The sequence below is a fragment of the Ornithorhynchus anatinus genome, chromosome 1 (assembly GCF_004115215.2).
Source record: "Ornithorhynchus anatinus isolate Pmale09 chromosome 1, mOrnAna1.pri.v4, whole genome shotgun sequence".
NCBI classification, from domain to species: domain Eukaryota; kingdom Metazoa; phylum Chordata; class Mammalia; order Monotremata; family Ornithorhynchidae; genus Ornithorhynchus; species Ornithorhynchus anatinus.
Window position 1 is genome coordinate 10,408,828 of NC_041728.1, and position 18,382 is coordinate 10,427,209.

Consider the following 18,382-nt stretch of genomic DNA (forward strand, 5'->3'; position numbering starts at 1 on the left):
CCCTTTTCCCGAATCCCAATTTTCATCTCGAGGATGCAGAAGGCTAGGAGCAATCACATCGCAGGTGGCTGAATGCCGCTGAAGGTAAAACCCTTTAGCTTGGTGAATCACTACGGCAGATTGGACAATTTTCTAACTGCAGACAATGGTAAGTTCAACAGGAAAATGGGCATTACCGAGCATTTGCAGATGAAAGGCAGCGACACTTATACTCCTCCTGTAACCTCGGTGTAAATAATTTCATGGAATCATCACAGCCCTGAATGATTCTGCTCCTTAGGGTATACTTTACTGTAATTGAGAAAAACACTCATCTCCCCGTGGGCACTTCCTCTCTTCTCCGGCAGCGAGTTCAGTTTGTCGGCAAATAGCCCGAAGGAGGGGCTGAGTTGGCAAGAGAGGAGGGTGATGGGTGGCTTTCGGGTGTTTTTCTGATCAAATATCCTCACAGGTGTCTTGGGCGGAGCAACAGTATGAGAAACAACGAAGCAAACGTTCTGTCCTGAGGGATTCAGCCAATAACCTCTTCAATGATCCCATGTGGACCCAGCAGTGGTATCTGGTAAGAGCTTAGTGAACATTCGGCGTTCCTTTAATAATAATAATGTTGGTATTTGTTAAGCGCTTACTATGTGCCGAGCACTGTTCTAAGCGCTGGGGTAGACATAGGGAAATCAGGTTGTCCCACGTGGGGCTCACAGTCTTAATCCCCATTTTACAGATGAGGGAACTGAGGCACAGAGAAGTTAAGTGACTTGCCCACAGTCACACAGCCGACAAGTGGCAGAGCTGGGATTCGAACCCATGAGCCCTGACTCCAAAGCCCATGCTCTTTCCACTGCGCCACGCTGCTTCTCCATTCTAATTGTTATCCATTTCTAATTGTTATCATTATTACTATTATCTCCTCTAGAGTATAAACTTATTGTCCGCAGGGAACGTGTCTACCAACTCTTTCGTACCGTACACGCCCAGTTGCTTAGTGCAGTGCTTTGCACAAAGTAAGCACTCGATAAGTACCACTGATTGATCGATTAACCTTTGCAGTGAAGTGAGGGGGGAGGCAAGATCACTATTCTAGCCTCTTGCTTCAGAGGAACTCTCAGAGAGGGAGAAGCTGGGGTCGAGAGCAGACTAGACTGTAAACTCCTCGAGAGCACTGATCTTGCCTATCAACTCTTATTGGATTGTACTTCCCCAAGACCTTAGTACAGTGCTCTGCTTTGCACCCATTAAGGGCTCAATAAATACTACTGATTGACTGATAAAGCTATATAGGAGAGCTTGTTTTAAAGGAGAGCTTTATCCTTCAAACCTTCCCCCGCCCCCCAGCCCAGAGTCCCTTTGGCAAGGGATTTGTCTCCCAGAAAACTAGGGAAAAGAGTTCCACAGAAGGAGATCCAGCCTGGCCCTGGAAAACCCAGAGAGGCTTGGATGATTTCAGCCAAATCGCCTGTCCTAAATACCCCCCTCCCCCCTGGCAAGGTTAAACTACCTGTCCCCACCAACCTTAGCCCAGGAGGCATCTTGTGTGTGCAAGCACCGTGCGTCATGGCTTTTTTGTGCTTCTTGGCTAGCAAGACACCCGGATGACTCCGACCCTGCCGAAACTGGATCTGCACGTCCTGCCCGTCTGGCAGAAAGGAATCACTGGGAAGGGGGTGGTCATCACCGTGCTCGACGACGGCCTGGAGTGGAACCACACGGACATCTATGCCAATTATGTGAGCCGGGCTCCTTGCAAGCCACGGTCCTGTGCCAGGGCGGAGCGGGCCGAGGCCCGGGCAAAGACTGTCCCTCCCCTTCTGGGAAGCAGGCTGCTTTGTCCTACATCTGGCATGGGTCACAGATTGGCTTCCCCTCCCTTCAGCCCAATTGCAAACCTTCCTCGGGTCTCTGAGAATTGAACAGCACTAGCCTCACAGGAGTGGAGGATTTTGCAGTGTACGGGACTGTGTGTGTTGTGCGTGCGGGTGGGTGGGTGTCTGTGCGCACGCGCACAAGCGCCAGCCAGACACAGGATTATGGAACAATGCTGAATTATTAAAGCCCCTTCAAGGCCTTTTTGAGCTCGGTGTGCACTAAAGGCAATCAGACGAAGCTAGATGCCGAAGGCCTCTCTGTGGCTAATATCTCTCTGCTTTTCCCTGCAGATTCTGAGCTTGGATATGGCAACGGTGCACATTCCCAAGTGTGTGACCCTGCCCAAACAATTAATTACATGCACATGCACACATGTATGTGACCTTGCCCAAACACTTAATTTCATATACACACACACACACACACACACACACTGAGGCAGCAACCGAAATCATAGCAGGAAAAGGAGAGGAGGACCAGGGGATATGGGCTAGGCATTTGCATAGCTCTGCATCACAATTCTGGACATTTCAATGGAGAAAGTCGACTCTGTGATCTTGTACCCGGATTTTTCTTCTACATCTTTTCTCACCCATGCCTCCTGCCCCTCCTCCACTCTCTACAAAGAACTCTGCACCTCTTCTGTGGAGGGAATAACACGAGAAGATAGGAGTGTGTCGAACAAGAAAGAAGGATGGGAGGGCTGAGAGTGAGAGAGACAAAGAGTGAAATGTAGAGAGCAGGCTGGGAGGGCTGAGAGTGAGAGAGACAAAGACTGTGAAATGTAGAGAGAGAATGAAAGGAAAGAAAAAAGAAGAGAGAGAAAAAATGAAAGGAGAGGAGGGGGAGAGAGAGAGGAGAAGATAGTGAAAGTGAAAAGAGAGAGAGAGGGAAGAGAGATTCTTTAGGGCAGAGCAATAGACTTTCAGCAGTATGAGAGAGAGAAGTCATTAGAAGAAAGCAAGGGAATCTGGGTAATGGAAGGGTTGTCTGAAGTAGCGTAGGGTAGAAAAGTGAGATGATACTCTTGAGGCAGAGATAATAATTCCAAAGGATTCTATCTCCCTCCTGTTCTCTCACCTTCCACCCCTCCACCCCTAAGAACCTCTCACAGAGCAGTCATGAATCTGGGGGGAAGGAGTTGGGCGTTAATTTCCTCACCCTTATTTTCCTTCCCTTGAGGAGCTACTTCCACCATAACATTGGCAGCATAAGAGGGAGGGTGGCTGACAGATATTAGTCACATGGAGCAGCTCAGCTCCTTCCCTGAGTTCTCCCCCGTGTCTCCCCTTCCCGTACCTTACCGGATCCGTCTCGGAACCATAAGCACCCTGGCAAGGACCTGCCCTCAACTCTTCACTTCTCAAAGCCCGTCCCTTCCATCTGCAGACCTTTGAGGTCTAAGCACAGTCAGCTGAACTGTGGCAGTAGGCATGGGGATGATTCGTCAGTTACACTGTCATATGTCTTTGTCCTTTCTTTAGGATCCAGATGCCAGCTATGATTTTAATGATAACGACCACGATCCGTTTCCGAGATATGATCTGACGAATGAAAACAAGTGAGTAAATGACCATGTTTGGAAAAGATAGGGTCCGGTGTTTACGGCTCTCTTGGGCCTGATGTACTCTTGGCGGGGGGAGGATGTGTGTGTGTGTTTTAGCATTTGCATTACCGACAATTCATTGCATCTCCCAGAAAAATCTGAGTATGGAAGTTGTCTGAATCCCCAAGTCAGTGCACTCGCTTCAGTTTCATTTATCTCCAACTTTGTGACATCATCATCTGCAGCATGCATGTGGGTAATATAATCACCTGGCTGATCCCAGAAAGCAACTTTCAGGAGACAAAGAGATATCCATCCATCAATCGGTCGGTTCATCAATGGCATTTAGAGTGCTTACTATGGTCTGAGCATTGTGCTAAGCCCTTCGGAGAGTCCACTACGATAGAGTTAGCAGACATGTTCCCTGCCCATGTCTACCAACTCTGTTAGATTGTACTCTCCCAAGTGCTTAGTACAGTGCCCTGCACTCAATAAATGATTAATTGATTGAATCTCCTCTAGACCGTAAACTTGCTGTGGGCTGGGAATATATCTACCAACTCTGTTATATCGTACTCCCCCCAGTGCTTAGCACAGTGTTCTGCACACAGTAAACACTCGGCAAATATGACTGATTCTTCGACTGAATGTGTGTCCTTATGCCGTTCAAAGCTGGTGGCATTCAATCACTAGGTCTATGATTTTATGTCCATCAGCCCAGGATGCACCAATCAATAACCAGCATGTTTTGGGAGCTGATAATGTCTTCCCAACCCATCTCCAGGTCAAACCATTGATGCACACCCCAGTTGAAGAAATCCCAGCTCCAAATACAGGAGCTTCAAGAAGTCAGTTTCCAAAAGTCGATTAGGCTGCCTCTATTCGACAACCACACCATGAACGACAGTCGCTCTGCTTCCTTATTATCTGTCCACCAAATCAAGTACCTCCAACATTAATCATGCAGCCGGACAGGGATTAAAGTTGTCAGGAGAGGCTGTTGTCCCAGGATAAATGTCCCTCATTTTGAAAATGGATGTCTCTGTTTTGCCTCGGCATTTAGAGCAGTGGGAGACCATTATCTGCTGATTCCATCGACATTTTCTCTTCCCACCCTACCTGCCATCACCACCGATCTTACTTAATATGCAAATGGCATTAATCTGAGCAGTATCTGAATATTTCATCGCAAACATTGCTGCACAGTTAAATAGCAAAATCACCAAAGTGCAGGGAACTCTGCATTTGACATTTATGTGTACTGAGGTTTCGCTGTCTTCTTGCCAAACTGTGGGGACTATTCATGCACACTAGTATTGGGTGGTGAGATATTTTAATCAATCAATCGATAGTGTTTATTGAGCACTCTCGATGTTCAGACCACTGTACTAAGCGCTTGGGAGAGTATAAGACAACAGAATTAGCAGAAACGTTCCCTGCCCATAATGAGCTTTCAGTCTAGAGGACCATGGTGTGCTCCATGTTTAATTACAAATGATCCCTGGTGGGAATGCCAGCAAAGCTGTTACTTTCCCGTAATAGTTAGTCGATCGTATTTGGCTGAGTGCTTGCTGTGTACAGAGTACTATACTAAGTGCTTGGGAGAGTAGAATATAACAAAATAACAGACACATTCCCTGCCTAGAACAAACTTACAGTCCAATAATACCTGTTTCCTAGCTTGTATATCAAAGGACAAAGAGGTTTCATGTCTAGCGAGGGGTACGGATCCTCTCATTAACTTCAATGTCATTATTATACTTATTTACAGGAAATACACTGATTATTATTCTCCCTCCCAATTATCATTACACTTGGGTGCTCGGGAGGCTCTATGGCCTAGTGGAAATTGCACAGGAGGACCTAGGTTCTAGTCCCAGCTCTACCTCTTGTCTGCTGTGGGATCTTGGTCAAGTCACTTATCTCCTCTCTGCCTTAGTTTCCCGTCTTTGAAATGGGGATTAAGTACCTGTTCTCCATCCCCCTTAGAGTAGGTATTTATTGAGTGCTTACTGTGTGCAATGCATCGCCTAAGCTCTTGGGAGTTTTAACCTTTTCTCCTTTCAATCTATCCCTGTAAGTTCATTGTGGGCAGGGACTATGTCTGTTATATTGTTGTGCTCCCACAAGCACACAGTAAGCACTCAATAAATCCCAATTGATTGATTGGCTGGGAGAGTACCGTACAACTGAGTTGAGTCCAGCACTTAGTACAGTGTCCGGCACATAGTAAGCACTTAACAAATGCCATGATTAGTAATCATTATTATTATGGACAGATCCCCTGCTCACAATGAGCTTTTGGTCTCGATTGACTGAGTGAAAGGAGAAGAGGGTAAAGAGTTCCTTCCCCTGGAACTGCTTCAAGCAGTCTCTGTTCTGGCTCCCACAAAACACTGTTCAAAGGGTCCATCACCTAGTTGTTGGACAGCCCAAAACATGACTCCAACAAGCAACCGGCATCTCTTTACCTTCACAAAAGCCTAGGGGAAGGTGAGCAGGCAGGAAAAGATTGAGAAAGCTCACCTCCCCCTGGCCCTGGGGAACATGCATTCCCCCGCCCCAGGGAGAAAATTAAGATGAAATATGGAACTGCTGCCATTATTATAGTACTAGTCCTAAGTGTATAGTGATGGAAGAAATCAGAGCTGCCTTCCGCTTTCTAAACAAAGCCAAAATGATTTGATCTGTATTCCGTGTCTTTGGGGAATTCCTGTCCTTTCTGCAGAAAGATAATCATTTGAATGGTCAATGGTACCAACCCAGGTTATACAGTTCAGCAAATTCCCGGTTGGACTTGGGGGTTCTGCTCTGGTCAACACTGACCTTGGCCATTCTGTTTCCCCACGTGACCCAGAGCACCCTGCTCAGCCCAGGAATGACCCTCTGCACACACACACACGTGGTTCATTTGCCACATCAGAGCTTGGAAAGCATTCCACCTTTCATCAGAATATAATGACCTGGTGGTGATTCCAGTGAGAGATAGCTGACCTAATGTTCTCTTTGCATTTGAGAAAAATCAATGCATCCCTATTTTTCATATGTTCACATTTTTGTTTTACCCAGACATGGCACAAGATGTGCTGGCGAGATCGCCATGCAAGCTAACAACAAGAAATGTGGGGTTGGCGTCGCCTTCGATTCCAAAGTTGGAGGTAGGCCCAAAGCTGGGTAATGGAGGGATTGCTTGAACCAATGGAGCAGGAATGGAAAGCACTGAAGAGTCTGAAAAAGCACCACTTGGGATTTGTTACCAAATTGATATAGAGTTGGCAAAATAGAGGGTTATTTATTTGGTAAAATATTGGCTGGTTACAAGTTTCCATTTTTCTTTTATTATCTTGGAAAAAAATAACGGGAAATGTGAACCAGATTTCAAGTCATATTCAATTTCTTAAGTTCTCTGGTTTGTTACTGAAAGCTGCACCGAAAGAGCTAGATTTTCTCTGCCTCTTGAGTCAGTTTGAATTATTCCAGTGGCAGGGGAGAGTTCTCAGAAATAGACTATGCAGGCTTTTGAACTAGGACACCGAGATCCCAATTTTACTCCATCAATCCATAGTATTTATTGTTTCAGAGAGAGTGAGAGAATTGAAAGTTTACTCTTTAGCATGTGGAAGTTCTTGGAAATAGTCCAAGTCCCAGACGCTTGGACTTTTATTGACATAACTCCATCTTCAGTACTCACTAAGGTTCGCCGAGGACTTCTGGTAATTAAAAAGACCTCTAAATGGAGGAAAGGCCAACTGTCGATATGCCGTTTGAAGTCTACAAATGGAAACTGAGCTAAACTGACCTGAAAAGGTGTCGCTCGCATGTGACCAACTCTCTGTGTGGCTGGGTCGAGACGGATAAAGAGGAGCAGAGTGACAGGATTTGGCTAATTCAAGCCCAACGGGGACTATCAAGTCTCCATTTCCCTGTGGGGGTCACAGCTGTAGTCTACATTAGCCCATTTAAGACTGTTGACCCAAATGTAGTTTCATAAGTGATCTTCTCAGCCAGAATGTTTCAGGAATCTCATAAACCTAGGAGGTTAAGTCTTGCGTTGTCAAGGCTTTGGTCAAAGCTTCATCCCTCCAGACTGTGAGCTTGTTGTAGGCAGGGAACGTGTCTACCGATGCTACTGTTTTGTACTCTCCCAAGTGTTTACTATAATGCTCTGCACCCAGTAAGTGTTCAATAAATACCACGGATTGATGGATTAAGCATTCCTAAATCCTGTATCTGGTGTCCTAAATGTTAAGAAAGGGTAGTCCATGAAAAAAGGTCTTCCTTGCCTTAGATGGATGGCATGTTTTCCAAGAGAAAGTAGTCTAGTTTCTTGGGCGCTAAAGGTCGGTGATTGGGTGTCAAAAGTCGCCTCCATCTTGAGGGTCAGTGAGAAGACTGGGATTTTACTCTCTCCGGTCACTTGTCCTATTTGGCTTAGGTCAAATGAAAACATTCCTATAGGAAGGGAAGTGTAGGGAGAGTGTTGACATTTGGGAAGCTTTGGAGAGCCTGCCTAGGTCAGCCACCTTCAGGATGGCCCTCCTGGCCTTGGGAATATGCAATCGCCCCCTCAGGCTCTGCAAGGCTGGGGATGCAATGCCACAACAGTGACATAACAGTGTGTGGATACCTAAGGTAAGCCAATCAATCAATAGTATTTCAAGAGCGCTTACTGTATGCAGAGCATTTGTACTAAGCGCTTGGGAAAGTATAATGTGAAGCACCTATCAATCAAGTGCTTACTGTGTACAGAGCACTGTCATAAGCACTTAGGAGAGTCAATATAACAGAGTCGTTAGACACACTGCCTGCCCACAAGGAGCTTGCCTCTAGAGGGGGAGAGAGATAGTAATATAAATAAATTATGGATATGGAAACAAGTGCTATGGACCTGAGGGTGGGGTAAACGGAAGGTGTGAATCCAAGAGCAATGGTGATGGAGAAGGGAGTGGGAAAAGAAGAAATGGGAACTTAATCTGGGAATGCCTCTTGGAGGAGATGCAATTTCAGTGGTCGGCCAGGGAGAAAGAGAGGCCCAGGGACCACGGAGCAGAAAATTTCCTGATGAAGTAGAAATAATGTGGCCTAGTGGAAAGGGCACAGGTGTGGAAGTCAGAGGACCTGGGTTTTAATCCTGGCCCACCATTCGTTTGCTGTGTGATATTTGGCAAGTCACTAAACTTCTCTCTGCCTCAGTTACATCCTCTATAAAATGGGGATTAAGTCCTACTCTCTCCTACTTAGACTTGAGCTCTATATAGTACAGGGACTGTGTCCAACCTGATTATCTTGTATCTACCCAAGCCTTTAGTATAATGCTTGGCACATAGTAAGGGCTTAACAAGTACCATCAAAAAACTCCCCAAAACAATGGGTTCTGTCCTACAAGAACTCACCTTTGTCCTTAAAGTGCAATCTTCCTGGGAGGGATAAGCCAATCAATGTGTGTATTTAAAATTATTTCTCTGCCATGGCCCACATCGCACAGAATTATATCGCCAAATGTTCTATTTACTAAGAATAATAACGATGATGTTTATTAAGCACTTACAACTTACAACTTGAGCACTGGGGTAGAGAAAAGATAATCAGACTGGTCACAACAGTCCTTGTCCCACACAGACTAAAAAGAAAGGAGAACAAGTGTTTTATCCTCATTTTACAGGTGAGATACATAGACGTACAGTGGCTTGCCCAAGGTCTCACAGCAGGCCAGTTGTGGAGATGGGTCTAGAATACACATCTCCTAATTCCCAGTCTTGGGCTCTTTCCACTAGACTACGACACGTCTCAGGTCGCCTGGGCCTGGGACTCAGAGGAGCTGGGTTCTAATCTCTGCTCTGCCACTTCCTTGAAGTGTGACCCTGGGCAAATCACTAAACTTCTTTGTGTCTCAGTTTCCTCATCTATAAAAGCGGAACAAAATGCCTGTTCTCCTTCCCCCTTAGACTGTGAGCACCATGGGGAGACAGGGACTGCATCTGACCTGATTATATTGTACGTACTCTCAGTGCTTAGCACAGAAATTGGCATATAGTAGCTTAACAAATACCTCGATTATTTTTAGCATCATTATCACTACTATTAGTTCCACTTCCTGGTAGTCAGACAGTCAATCATATTTATTGAGCGCTTACTGTGTGCAGAACATTGTACTAAGCACTTGGGAGAGTACAGTATAACAATAAACAGACACATTCCTTGCCCACAACAAGCTTACAGTCTAGAGGAGGAGACAGGTATTATTATATATAATCATTACTGAATAGTGCAACACTAGGCCATCAGTTCTAAAGCGCATTTCCTCTCTGACTCAAGACTTGAGTACACTCTAGCAATATCAATGGGGAATAATCAAGGAGGTGCATGTATCTGTCCAAATTACTTTCTGCTCTTCTGACTCTTGAATTCACAAAGCTGAAGACAGGTACCAGTAAGCAGGAAGAGTTTACGTGGAAGGTCACTCAACCCCCAGGAGCACAAATCAAATCCAAGTTGATGATTTCATTTCTGGAATTACGTGGAAGGAGAGGAGAGGAAGTGTGCTCTTCGGAGTGTGCCTTCAGCAGAGACATAAGAACGGGGTTTTTTAATCAGACCTCAGAGGCCCAGGCTTTTTTCTCCTTAGGCACAGCAGCTGGGGCTTTCAGAGTTCTTGTTCCCAGCCCTTTGTTTGGAGACTCTTTAATACAAATCTGGCACCTGTCTGTTCTCGGTATGAGATGTACTGTCACCCCGCCGTGCCTTAGGCATAATTAACGGGGAACCGACTCTTCTCTTCGCTGTTTAGGAATACGGATGCTGGATGGCATCGTGACAGATGCTATTGAAGCCAGCTCAATCGGTTTCAATCCGGACCACGTGGACATCTACAGTGCCAGCTGGGGACCCAATGATGACGGAAAGACCGTGGAAGGTCCCGGGCGGCTGGCCCAGAAAGCTTTTGAATATGGGATCAAGCAGGTAGGAATCCTCAAGAAGAGAAAACCTCTCCTCCAAGAGGTCTTCTCTGACTAAGCCCTCCTGTCCTCTTCTCCCATTCCCTTCTGCGTCCCCCTGACTTGCTCCCTTTATTCATCCCCCCGTCCCAGCCCCACAATATTTATACACATCTGTAATTTATTTCTTTATTTTAATGTCTCTCTCCCCCTCTAGACCGTGAGCTCATTGTGGACAGGGAATATTGTACTCTCCCAAGCGTTCAGTACAGTGCTCTGCACGCAGTATGCGCTCAACAAATGCTATTGAATAAATGACCATATTGGATGCCCGGGCCTCTCTGACCCTTGAGTTGGCACAGAGAAAAAGTGGTGGTCTCTCGTCAAAGACGGCTGGCCTTTCAAATGCATGAAGAAAGGAGAATTACTCTGCCAAGTGGGAAAAGGGGAAGTGTAAATCAGTCCCATCAGCCAGGACCCAAGTAGAAATCAATCAATCAATCAATCAGTGGTACTTATGGAGTGCTTACTATGCGCAGAGCACTGGACTAACACCACTTGGTAGAGTGCCATACTGTTGGTAGACACGATCTCTGCCCACAGGCTAGCCAATTAATCCTTGCTCTAAAGGTGTTTGTGGAAAAAAATTCTCTTCTCTCTTTGCTCTTCCTTTGACTCTCTGTCAGTCGACTTTCTCCTCTCCTACTGCTCTTGGGTTGTTACACAAACTCAGTTAATGGTACCCAGAGCTCTTTAATGCTGTGTTTAAAATGCAATCCAGGATAAAGGAACTCTGTTTCACTGACCTTAAGGCTGTGCATTATCTCCTGAGCACGGGCCCCACGTTACAAAGTCAAAATGGAGACAAGGAGTACAAGTCAGGGCACTGATAATAGGTAATATCACGCTGTCCTCTTCATTTGTAGCAGAAACAATGTCCATCTTGGGATTATCCATCAGCCCACCAAGAGATAAAACTGGAAGTGAAGAAAGCCGCCGTAGAGTTCTGGAAGTACGGAGGAGGCAGCAAAGAGTAGCTCTTGCTTGGGCTGGTATAAGCAGAGAAAAAGAGGCTATGGAAGATGGCAGCTCTTGCTCCCCTGGGGAAAGAAGAGTTATGTGGTTTCAAGAGGTAGACTCCAGGGGTTCTCTGTGTCCTGCATCATCCTGGGAGGTTTTGAAGAGGTTGTGAATCTGCCTAGCTTGGCCTTGCACACCCTGTTCCTGGTTGCTGGACCGAGGACAGCAGCAATGAGGAGGCCCCTTTTGGCCAGTGTGCAAAAGACGATGATTCCTGTATGTGTTAAGCACTTACTATGTGTCAAGCACTGTTCTAACTGCTGGGATAGATACAATTTAATCAGTCCCTGACCCACATGGGGCTCACAGTCTGAGTAGGAGGAAGAACAGGGATTGAATCTCCATTTTATAGTTGAGGAAACTGAGGGACAGAGAAGTTAAGGGTCTTGTCCAAGGTCACACAGCAGGCGGAGCTGAGATTAGCACCCAGTTCCTCTGTCTCCCAGGCCTGTGCTCTTTCCATTAGGCCACACTGCTTTTGTGACTACTTGTAAAGGCCCTTGAGGGATGGGATCCTGTCTACCAACTCTAATGTAACTCTCCCAAGCCCTTAACAGAGGGTTCCGCATAGGGTAAATGCTTAACAAAACTCACAGTAATACGACTACTACTAGCAGTAGTAGCAATAGCAATTTCGGTCAGTCAACTAACCATATTTATTGAGTGCTTACTATGTGCAGGGCACTGTACTAAGCACTTGGGAGAGTACGGAATCAGCAGACACGTTTCCTGGCCATAACAAGCTTACAGTCTAGAGGGGGAGATAGACATTAATATGAAAGTAGTGTAACAGCAGCTAAAAGAGTAATAGCAGCAGTGAAGTAGAAGCGGTGGTAATAATAATAATAATAGTGGTATTTGTAAAGCGCTTACTGTGTGCCAAGCACTGGGTTGGATAACAAGCAAATGGGGTTGGACACAGTCCCTGCCCCACGTAAGGCTCACAGTCTCAATCCTCATTTTAGAGATAGTAATGATGTTGGTATTTGTTAAACGCTTACTCTGTGCCGAGCACTGTTCTAAGCGCTGCGGTAGATACAGGATAATCAGGTTGTCCCACATGAGGCTCGCAAGCCTTAATCCCCATTTTAGAGATGAGGAAACCGATGCCCAGAGAAGTGAAGTGACTCGCCCAAGGTTCCCCAGCAGACAATAATAATAATGATAACGATGGCATTTGTTAAGCACTTACTATGTGCAAAGCACTGTTCTAAGCGCCGGGGGGATACAAGGTGATCAGGTTGTCCCACTTGGGGCTCACAGTCTTAATCCCCATTTTAGAGATGAGGAAACTGAAGCCCAGAGAAGTGAAGTGACTTGCCCAAAGTCCCACAGCTGACAGGTGGCGGAGCCGGGATTAGAACCCAAGACCTTCTGCCTCCCAGGCCCGGGCTCTGTCCACTACACCATGCTGCTTCTCTAGTAGTAGGAGTAGCAGTAATGATAGAAGTAAAGGTAATAGTGGTAGGAGCAGGAGGAGGAGAACAAGGAGAAGTAGGAGGAGGACCAGTAGTTTTAATGATAATGTTGGTATTTGTTAAGCGCTTACTATGTGCAGAGCACTGTTCTAAGCGCTGGGGTATATACAGGGTAATCAGGTCGTCCCACGTGGGGCTCACAATCTTAATCCCCATTTGACAGATGAGGTAACTGAGGCACAGAGAAGTGAAGTGACTTGCCCACAGTCACACAGCTGACAAGCGGTGGATCCGGGATTCGAACCCATGACCTCTGACTCCCAGGCCCGTGCTCTTTCCACTGAGCCACGCTCCTAGTTTTCCTCCCTCCTGGACCACCTAGGCAGTTGAATCCATGTCTTCGATCCATTTAGTTGCTGACTCCATTCCCTCCCCTTCACAGCTCTGAATATGTTTATATTCCATTGCTTCCCTCTGCCTCTAATTTATTTCAGTGCCTATCTCCTGCACGAGACTGTAACTACCTTGAGGGCAGGAATCGTGTCTCCCTGTAAGCTCTTTGAGGGAAGGGACTGTGTGTCCCAACTCTATTGTTCTCTCCCAAGGGCTTAATACGGTGCTCTGCACCAAATAAATATCGACCGATTGATAGAAGCAATATTGGATGCGGCACATCGCACTAAACACTTGAGAAGCACAAAACAAGCCAGGAGGTGACATTCCGACGGGGGACCACTGCCATCAATTTCTGCCTCCCCTTCAACCAGCCAGACGTGACTCCATCACTGAAAACCCGTCGGTCGCCTGACGGCAGCAGCAGGGTTGAGGAGGGAGGCTAGTGACCTAGCTTGGGGGCTGGTTCTTTGCTTTCATTTTTCCACCCGAGGCTCCTTACCCCCCACCCTCCCACCCCCAGCTAACGCAATCCCGCTTCTGTCGTTTCCTCCAGGGGAGAAAGGGAAAAGGCTCCATCTTCGTCTGGGCCTCTGGGAACGGCGGCCGCCAGGGTGATAACTGCGACTGCGATGGTTACACAGATAGTATCTACACTATCTCCATCAGCAGCGCCTCCCAACAAGGCCTGTCGCCCTGGTATGCAGAGAAGTGTTCTTCCACGTTGGCCACAGCGTACAGCAGTGGGGATTATACTGACCAGAGAATCGTAGGTTGTTTTTACCAGACTTTCTCTGCCCCCACAGGGGAGAATTTCATAGCGTGATTTGCCTAGGAGAGATTGGGTGGCCGCTCTTTGATGCCCTGGTACATCGGGCTTCCTGTTCGGTCTCCGGAAAAGTTAGCTGCTAGGCGGTTACTCTACCCCTCTGGAACCACCACACTTCTGGGGAAGCAGCGTGACCTGATGGGAAAAGCACGGGCCTGGGAGTCCGAGGACCTGGGTTCTAATTCTGGCTCTGCCAACTGTTCGCTGTGTGAACTTGGGCAAGTCAGTTAAATTCTCTGAGCCTCAGTTTCCTCAACTGTAAAATGGGGTTTAAATACCTGTTCAGTCACTGATTCATACTTATTAAGCACTTACTGTGTGCAGAGCACTGTACTAAGCGCTTGGGTAAGAACAAGACAACAACTTTTCTCCCTCCTATTTAGAGTGTGAGCCCCATGGTGGGACAGGGACTGTGTCAGACCAAGTTAACGTGTACCTACCTCGACGCTTAGAACAGCGTCTGACACATAGTCGGCACTTAACCTATGCCGTAAAAAGAAAGATTTAGTCTTCCAATCTTCCACACTCTTGTGGCTCCCCTTGGGGGGCTCCCAGCTCTGACCTTCTCAAAGGCTATCTACATTGTCCACTCTGATTCCACGTTCTCCCCGAGCAGCTAAATTGAGGGCACTCCCAGAAACACTACTTCAGTTATACCAGTTGCCAGTTCAACCCAGGGGACCGAGCGGGAATGGTACATGATGGACCCAGAATACAATGCCAAGGCCTGCTGCCATCCAGAAAAAGACAGGGCAACAAGGACATTTGTGAGTCTGTGTTCCTTGGCCTGAAGGAATCTGTGTTCCTCAGCTGCCTAATAAGAAACAGACGGAGAACTGGTTGAGCTGGTAGAAGTCATGCCCGGATCCTCATCATTCTGGGGCAAAGTCAAGGTTGAGGAGGGCAGAAGAATGGCCTTTCTCCAGTCAATTTCCACCCCTTCTGTCCTTGGGGGCCCCCCATGAATAATAATAATTAATAGTTATGGTACTTATTAAGCACTTACCATGTGCCAAGTGCTGTTCTAAAAGCTGGGGTAGATTCAAGTTAATCCGGTTGGAAATGGTCCCTGTCCCACATGGGGCTCCTAGTCTTAATCCCCATTTTTCAGATGAGGTAACGGAGGCCCAGAAAAGTGAGATGTCTCGACCAATGTCACACGGCAGACATGTGGTGGAGCCGGGATTAGAGCCCGGATCCTTTTGACTTCCAGGCCCATGCTGCGTACTGCATTCCCAATCCGTAGAAGTCTCAGGAATCTAGGACTCCTGCCCTAATGTTTCACCCCTTCATAAAGACGTGTCGGTTCAATCCAACCCCAGTCACCAGTCTGCCTTAGGATTCAGAGCGATTTCACACCAAGAATGCCACCATTTCTTAGGTGGTAAAGTCTGAATTCTTACCTGGGGCCAGAATGCGAAAACTCAATAAGGGATGGTCTCGACTGGGTCGCCTTAAGGCTACTGTTCAGTGGGTGACAAAGCCGATCTGTTCACGGGTCCAGCCTGACCGTAATCGCTGGCCTCTGGGTCACTGAGCTTTAGATGTTTTATTTTCCACCCTGTGTTGAGAAGAAGGCTAAATCCCAGAGAGTTTGCTGCTCTAAAAATAATAATTTGAGTATTTAAGTGTTTATTATCTTCCAAGTACTCTGCTAACCACTGGGGTAGACAGAGGATAATCAGATCAGATAGAGTTCCTGTCCCACATGGAGCTCATGGTCTAAGGAAAAGAATGGGAACTTTAATTCCCATTTGATAGATGAGGAAACTGAGGTCCAGAGAGGGAAACTGATGCTCAGAGAGGCTGTATGTGGTGATATGAACTTGGAATGGCAGCTCTGTTAGCAAACAAACCTGGGTCTTTGGTTTTTTGCCCTCTCAGCTTTTGGAATTTATCAACGATTTGAACTTGAGCAGGTTATTTTAGGCAATTTGCCTGCTGCTCTTAAAAGCATCACAATCCCACCTGCAGGACCAGTGTCCTTTCCAATGTGGAAATACTGTCCATCCCTGAAACCGAGTCAAGCCCGGTGTGAACATGTGGACCTCAAAGGATCAGCTCAGCCTTGTATTTTTCATTTATTTATTATGGCTTTTATTAAGGATTTAGAAGGGGCCAAGCACTGTGTTACGTGCTGAGTAATTACAAGGTAATCAGAGCAGACATAACCTACAAGAGGCTCACAGTCCAAGAGGGTGTTTTGTCCCCATTTTACAGGTGAGAAAACCGAGGCCCAAAGGCTAAGTGACTTACCCAAGGTCACACTACAATCCAGTGGCAGAGTTGGTCTGCTGATTCTCAATCCCATTTTCTTTCCCCTAGTTAACATTAACTCCTCTCTGGAGCGCTTCCTTGGAAAGCACACCAAGAAAAACAAGCTCGTTGATAGTGGCCCTAATCATTTTGGACAGATTTTGTGTGGTCACTAGATGAACATCTCCTCCGCCCCCCAAACTCTCCCTCAAGAGCCTGAAAGGTTTACATATTCAGTTCCCCAGATGATCTGAGAGAACAGAACCACTCAGGCTGTATTTGTTTAATGACACCTACAAGCAGCTGGGCTTGTTAAGTAATTCAGTCATCATTTTCCAATCATCCAGTCTATTTTTCAGTCTCCCCGTTGCTCTTCAGTGAAAATTCGAGGAACCGACTCGGCTTTTGAAAAGATAAATCGTCCCGAGAAAAAATAAATGAGCTGTGCGCTCCTTAAAGGAGTTGAAAAGAAACAGTCTTTAGCCAATGGACACCTGTCATTTGGGCCACCATGCTCACTGCCTTTCCAGTGCCTCCAGTTGAACAGTTATAAATGGCAGTGCTGTTCATTCATTCAGTTGTATTCATGGAGTGCTTACTGTGTACTAAATGCTTGGGAGAGTACATTACAACGATAAACAGTCTCATTCCCTGCCGATTTTCTCACCTCCACTACCAGAGCTCAGAAAATCCAGTGTTTCCAAGTAGGATTCCAGGGAGGGGATAATTGAGCAAATTTACATCCATGGCTCCCTCCTCTAGGATGAATTTCCCAGCCTAGAAACTTTGCCTTGGGACCCGTCTAAATCTCCATTGGCTCAGTGACCTGTCCACTGCTCATTGTGGGCAGGGAATGTATCCGTTTATTCCTTATTGTTACACTGTACTCTCCCAAGTGCCGAGTACAGTGCTTTGCACACAGTAAGCACTCAGTAAATATGATTCAGTGAACGAACATCGCCACCTGCCATGTGCTATTGGGGACGTAGAAGGTGGGCTGAATTTTTCAAGAGCCCTGAGTTTCCATCAGAGATGTGTGAGAGTGTATGAAGATGTAGTCCTACTCTATTAAAACCTCACTCACTAAGAGTGTATGTTAGTGAGTGAGGTTTTAATAGAGTAGGACTACATCTTCCTAGCTCGTTGGATTTTCAATTCCCCTGGTGCCAGGCTCTGGTGGAGAGCCTTGGAGTTCAAGAGTCTTGTTAGAGTGATTTTTTGAGGGGAGGGGCTTGTGGAAGAGGGGAAGGACCCCTTAAGGCATCATTAGGGTGGGACAGAAGCCCCGCTAGGTGGTCAGCACTACCAGCCAGTGGACCAGTCCCCAAAAGTCCTAGGAGATGGTCTCACCTGAATTGTATTTGGCGACTCAAATCCAGGAACCTGGGGAGTCTTCAAATTCCAATCAGAATATATCAAATTCTGGCAAGTAAATCTAGCCCAAACACCAGGCTTTTACTGATCCTGGCCGATTTTCAAACATTCCCTCTTTGCCCACAGCGTATCTTTAGATAATATCAGGAGAAGAGAAACTATTCCCCTTGAAATTTCCCAGAAAAGATACTTTCAGCCAGAAGCTAGAGCTGGGTTGAACAGAGTAGAGAGGGAAGGGAAATACCAAGAGCCTATGTGTACCAGTGCTTAGAACACTGCTCAGAGCTTAGAACAATGCTTGGCTCATAGGAAGTGCTTAACAAATAGCATCATTATTATTGATCCATTGATTCGGGAAGGAGAGGGAATATAGCCCCAACTGAGTTTCCTGTTTGGGGCAGACGCCCCCGTCATCTGCTAACCCTGATTGGGCAAGCTCCTCACATGTCCATTTTCCTCTCTGTCTTCCTTTCCGTCCCCTTGTTTCTCAGACCAGCGCCGACCTACACAACGAGTGCACAGTGACCCACACGGGGACATCAGCCTCTGCCCCGCTGGCCGCTGGGATCTTCGCTCTCGCTCTAGAGGCCAAGTAAGACGTCAGAGAGTTCCTCACCGCTTCGATTCAAACCCCCTTTCAACCCAAATCCAGGGCCCAAGGATCCCTTAGAAAGAGAGAGACTTTGGC

General features: G+C 46.7%; 1 protein-coding gene across 2 annotated transcripts in view; it reads left to right on the forward strand.

The window, feature by feature from the left end:
• PCSK1 (proprotein convertase subtilisin/kexin type 1) overlaps positions 1-18,382 on the forward strand; it is a 40,819-nt gene that overhangs the window by 9,764 nt on the left and 12,673 nt on the right. The window contains exons 3-9 of one of the 2 annotated variants that reach the window (XM_029066969.2): positions 452-562; positions 1,578-1,724; positions 3,348-3,424; positions 6,479-6,567; positions 10,197-10,369; positions 13,792-14,004; positions 18,186-18,286. In XM_029066969.2, coding sequence (XP_028922802.1) covers positions 452-562; positions 1,578-1,724; positions 3,348-3,424; positions 6,479-6,567; positions 10,197-10,369; positions 13,792-14,004; positions 18,186-18,286 — 911 coding nt within the window. The remainder of the gene's footprint in view (positions 1-451; positions 563-1,577; positions 1,725-3,347; positions 3,425-6,478; positions 6,568-10,196; positions 10,370-13,791; positions 14,005-18,185; positions 18,287-18,382) is intronic. The other variant, XM_029066978.2, reaches the window with a different exon arrangement.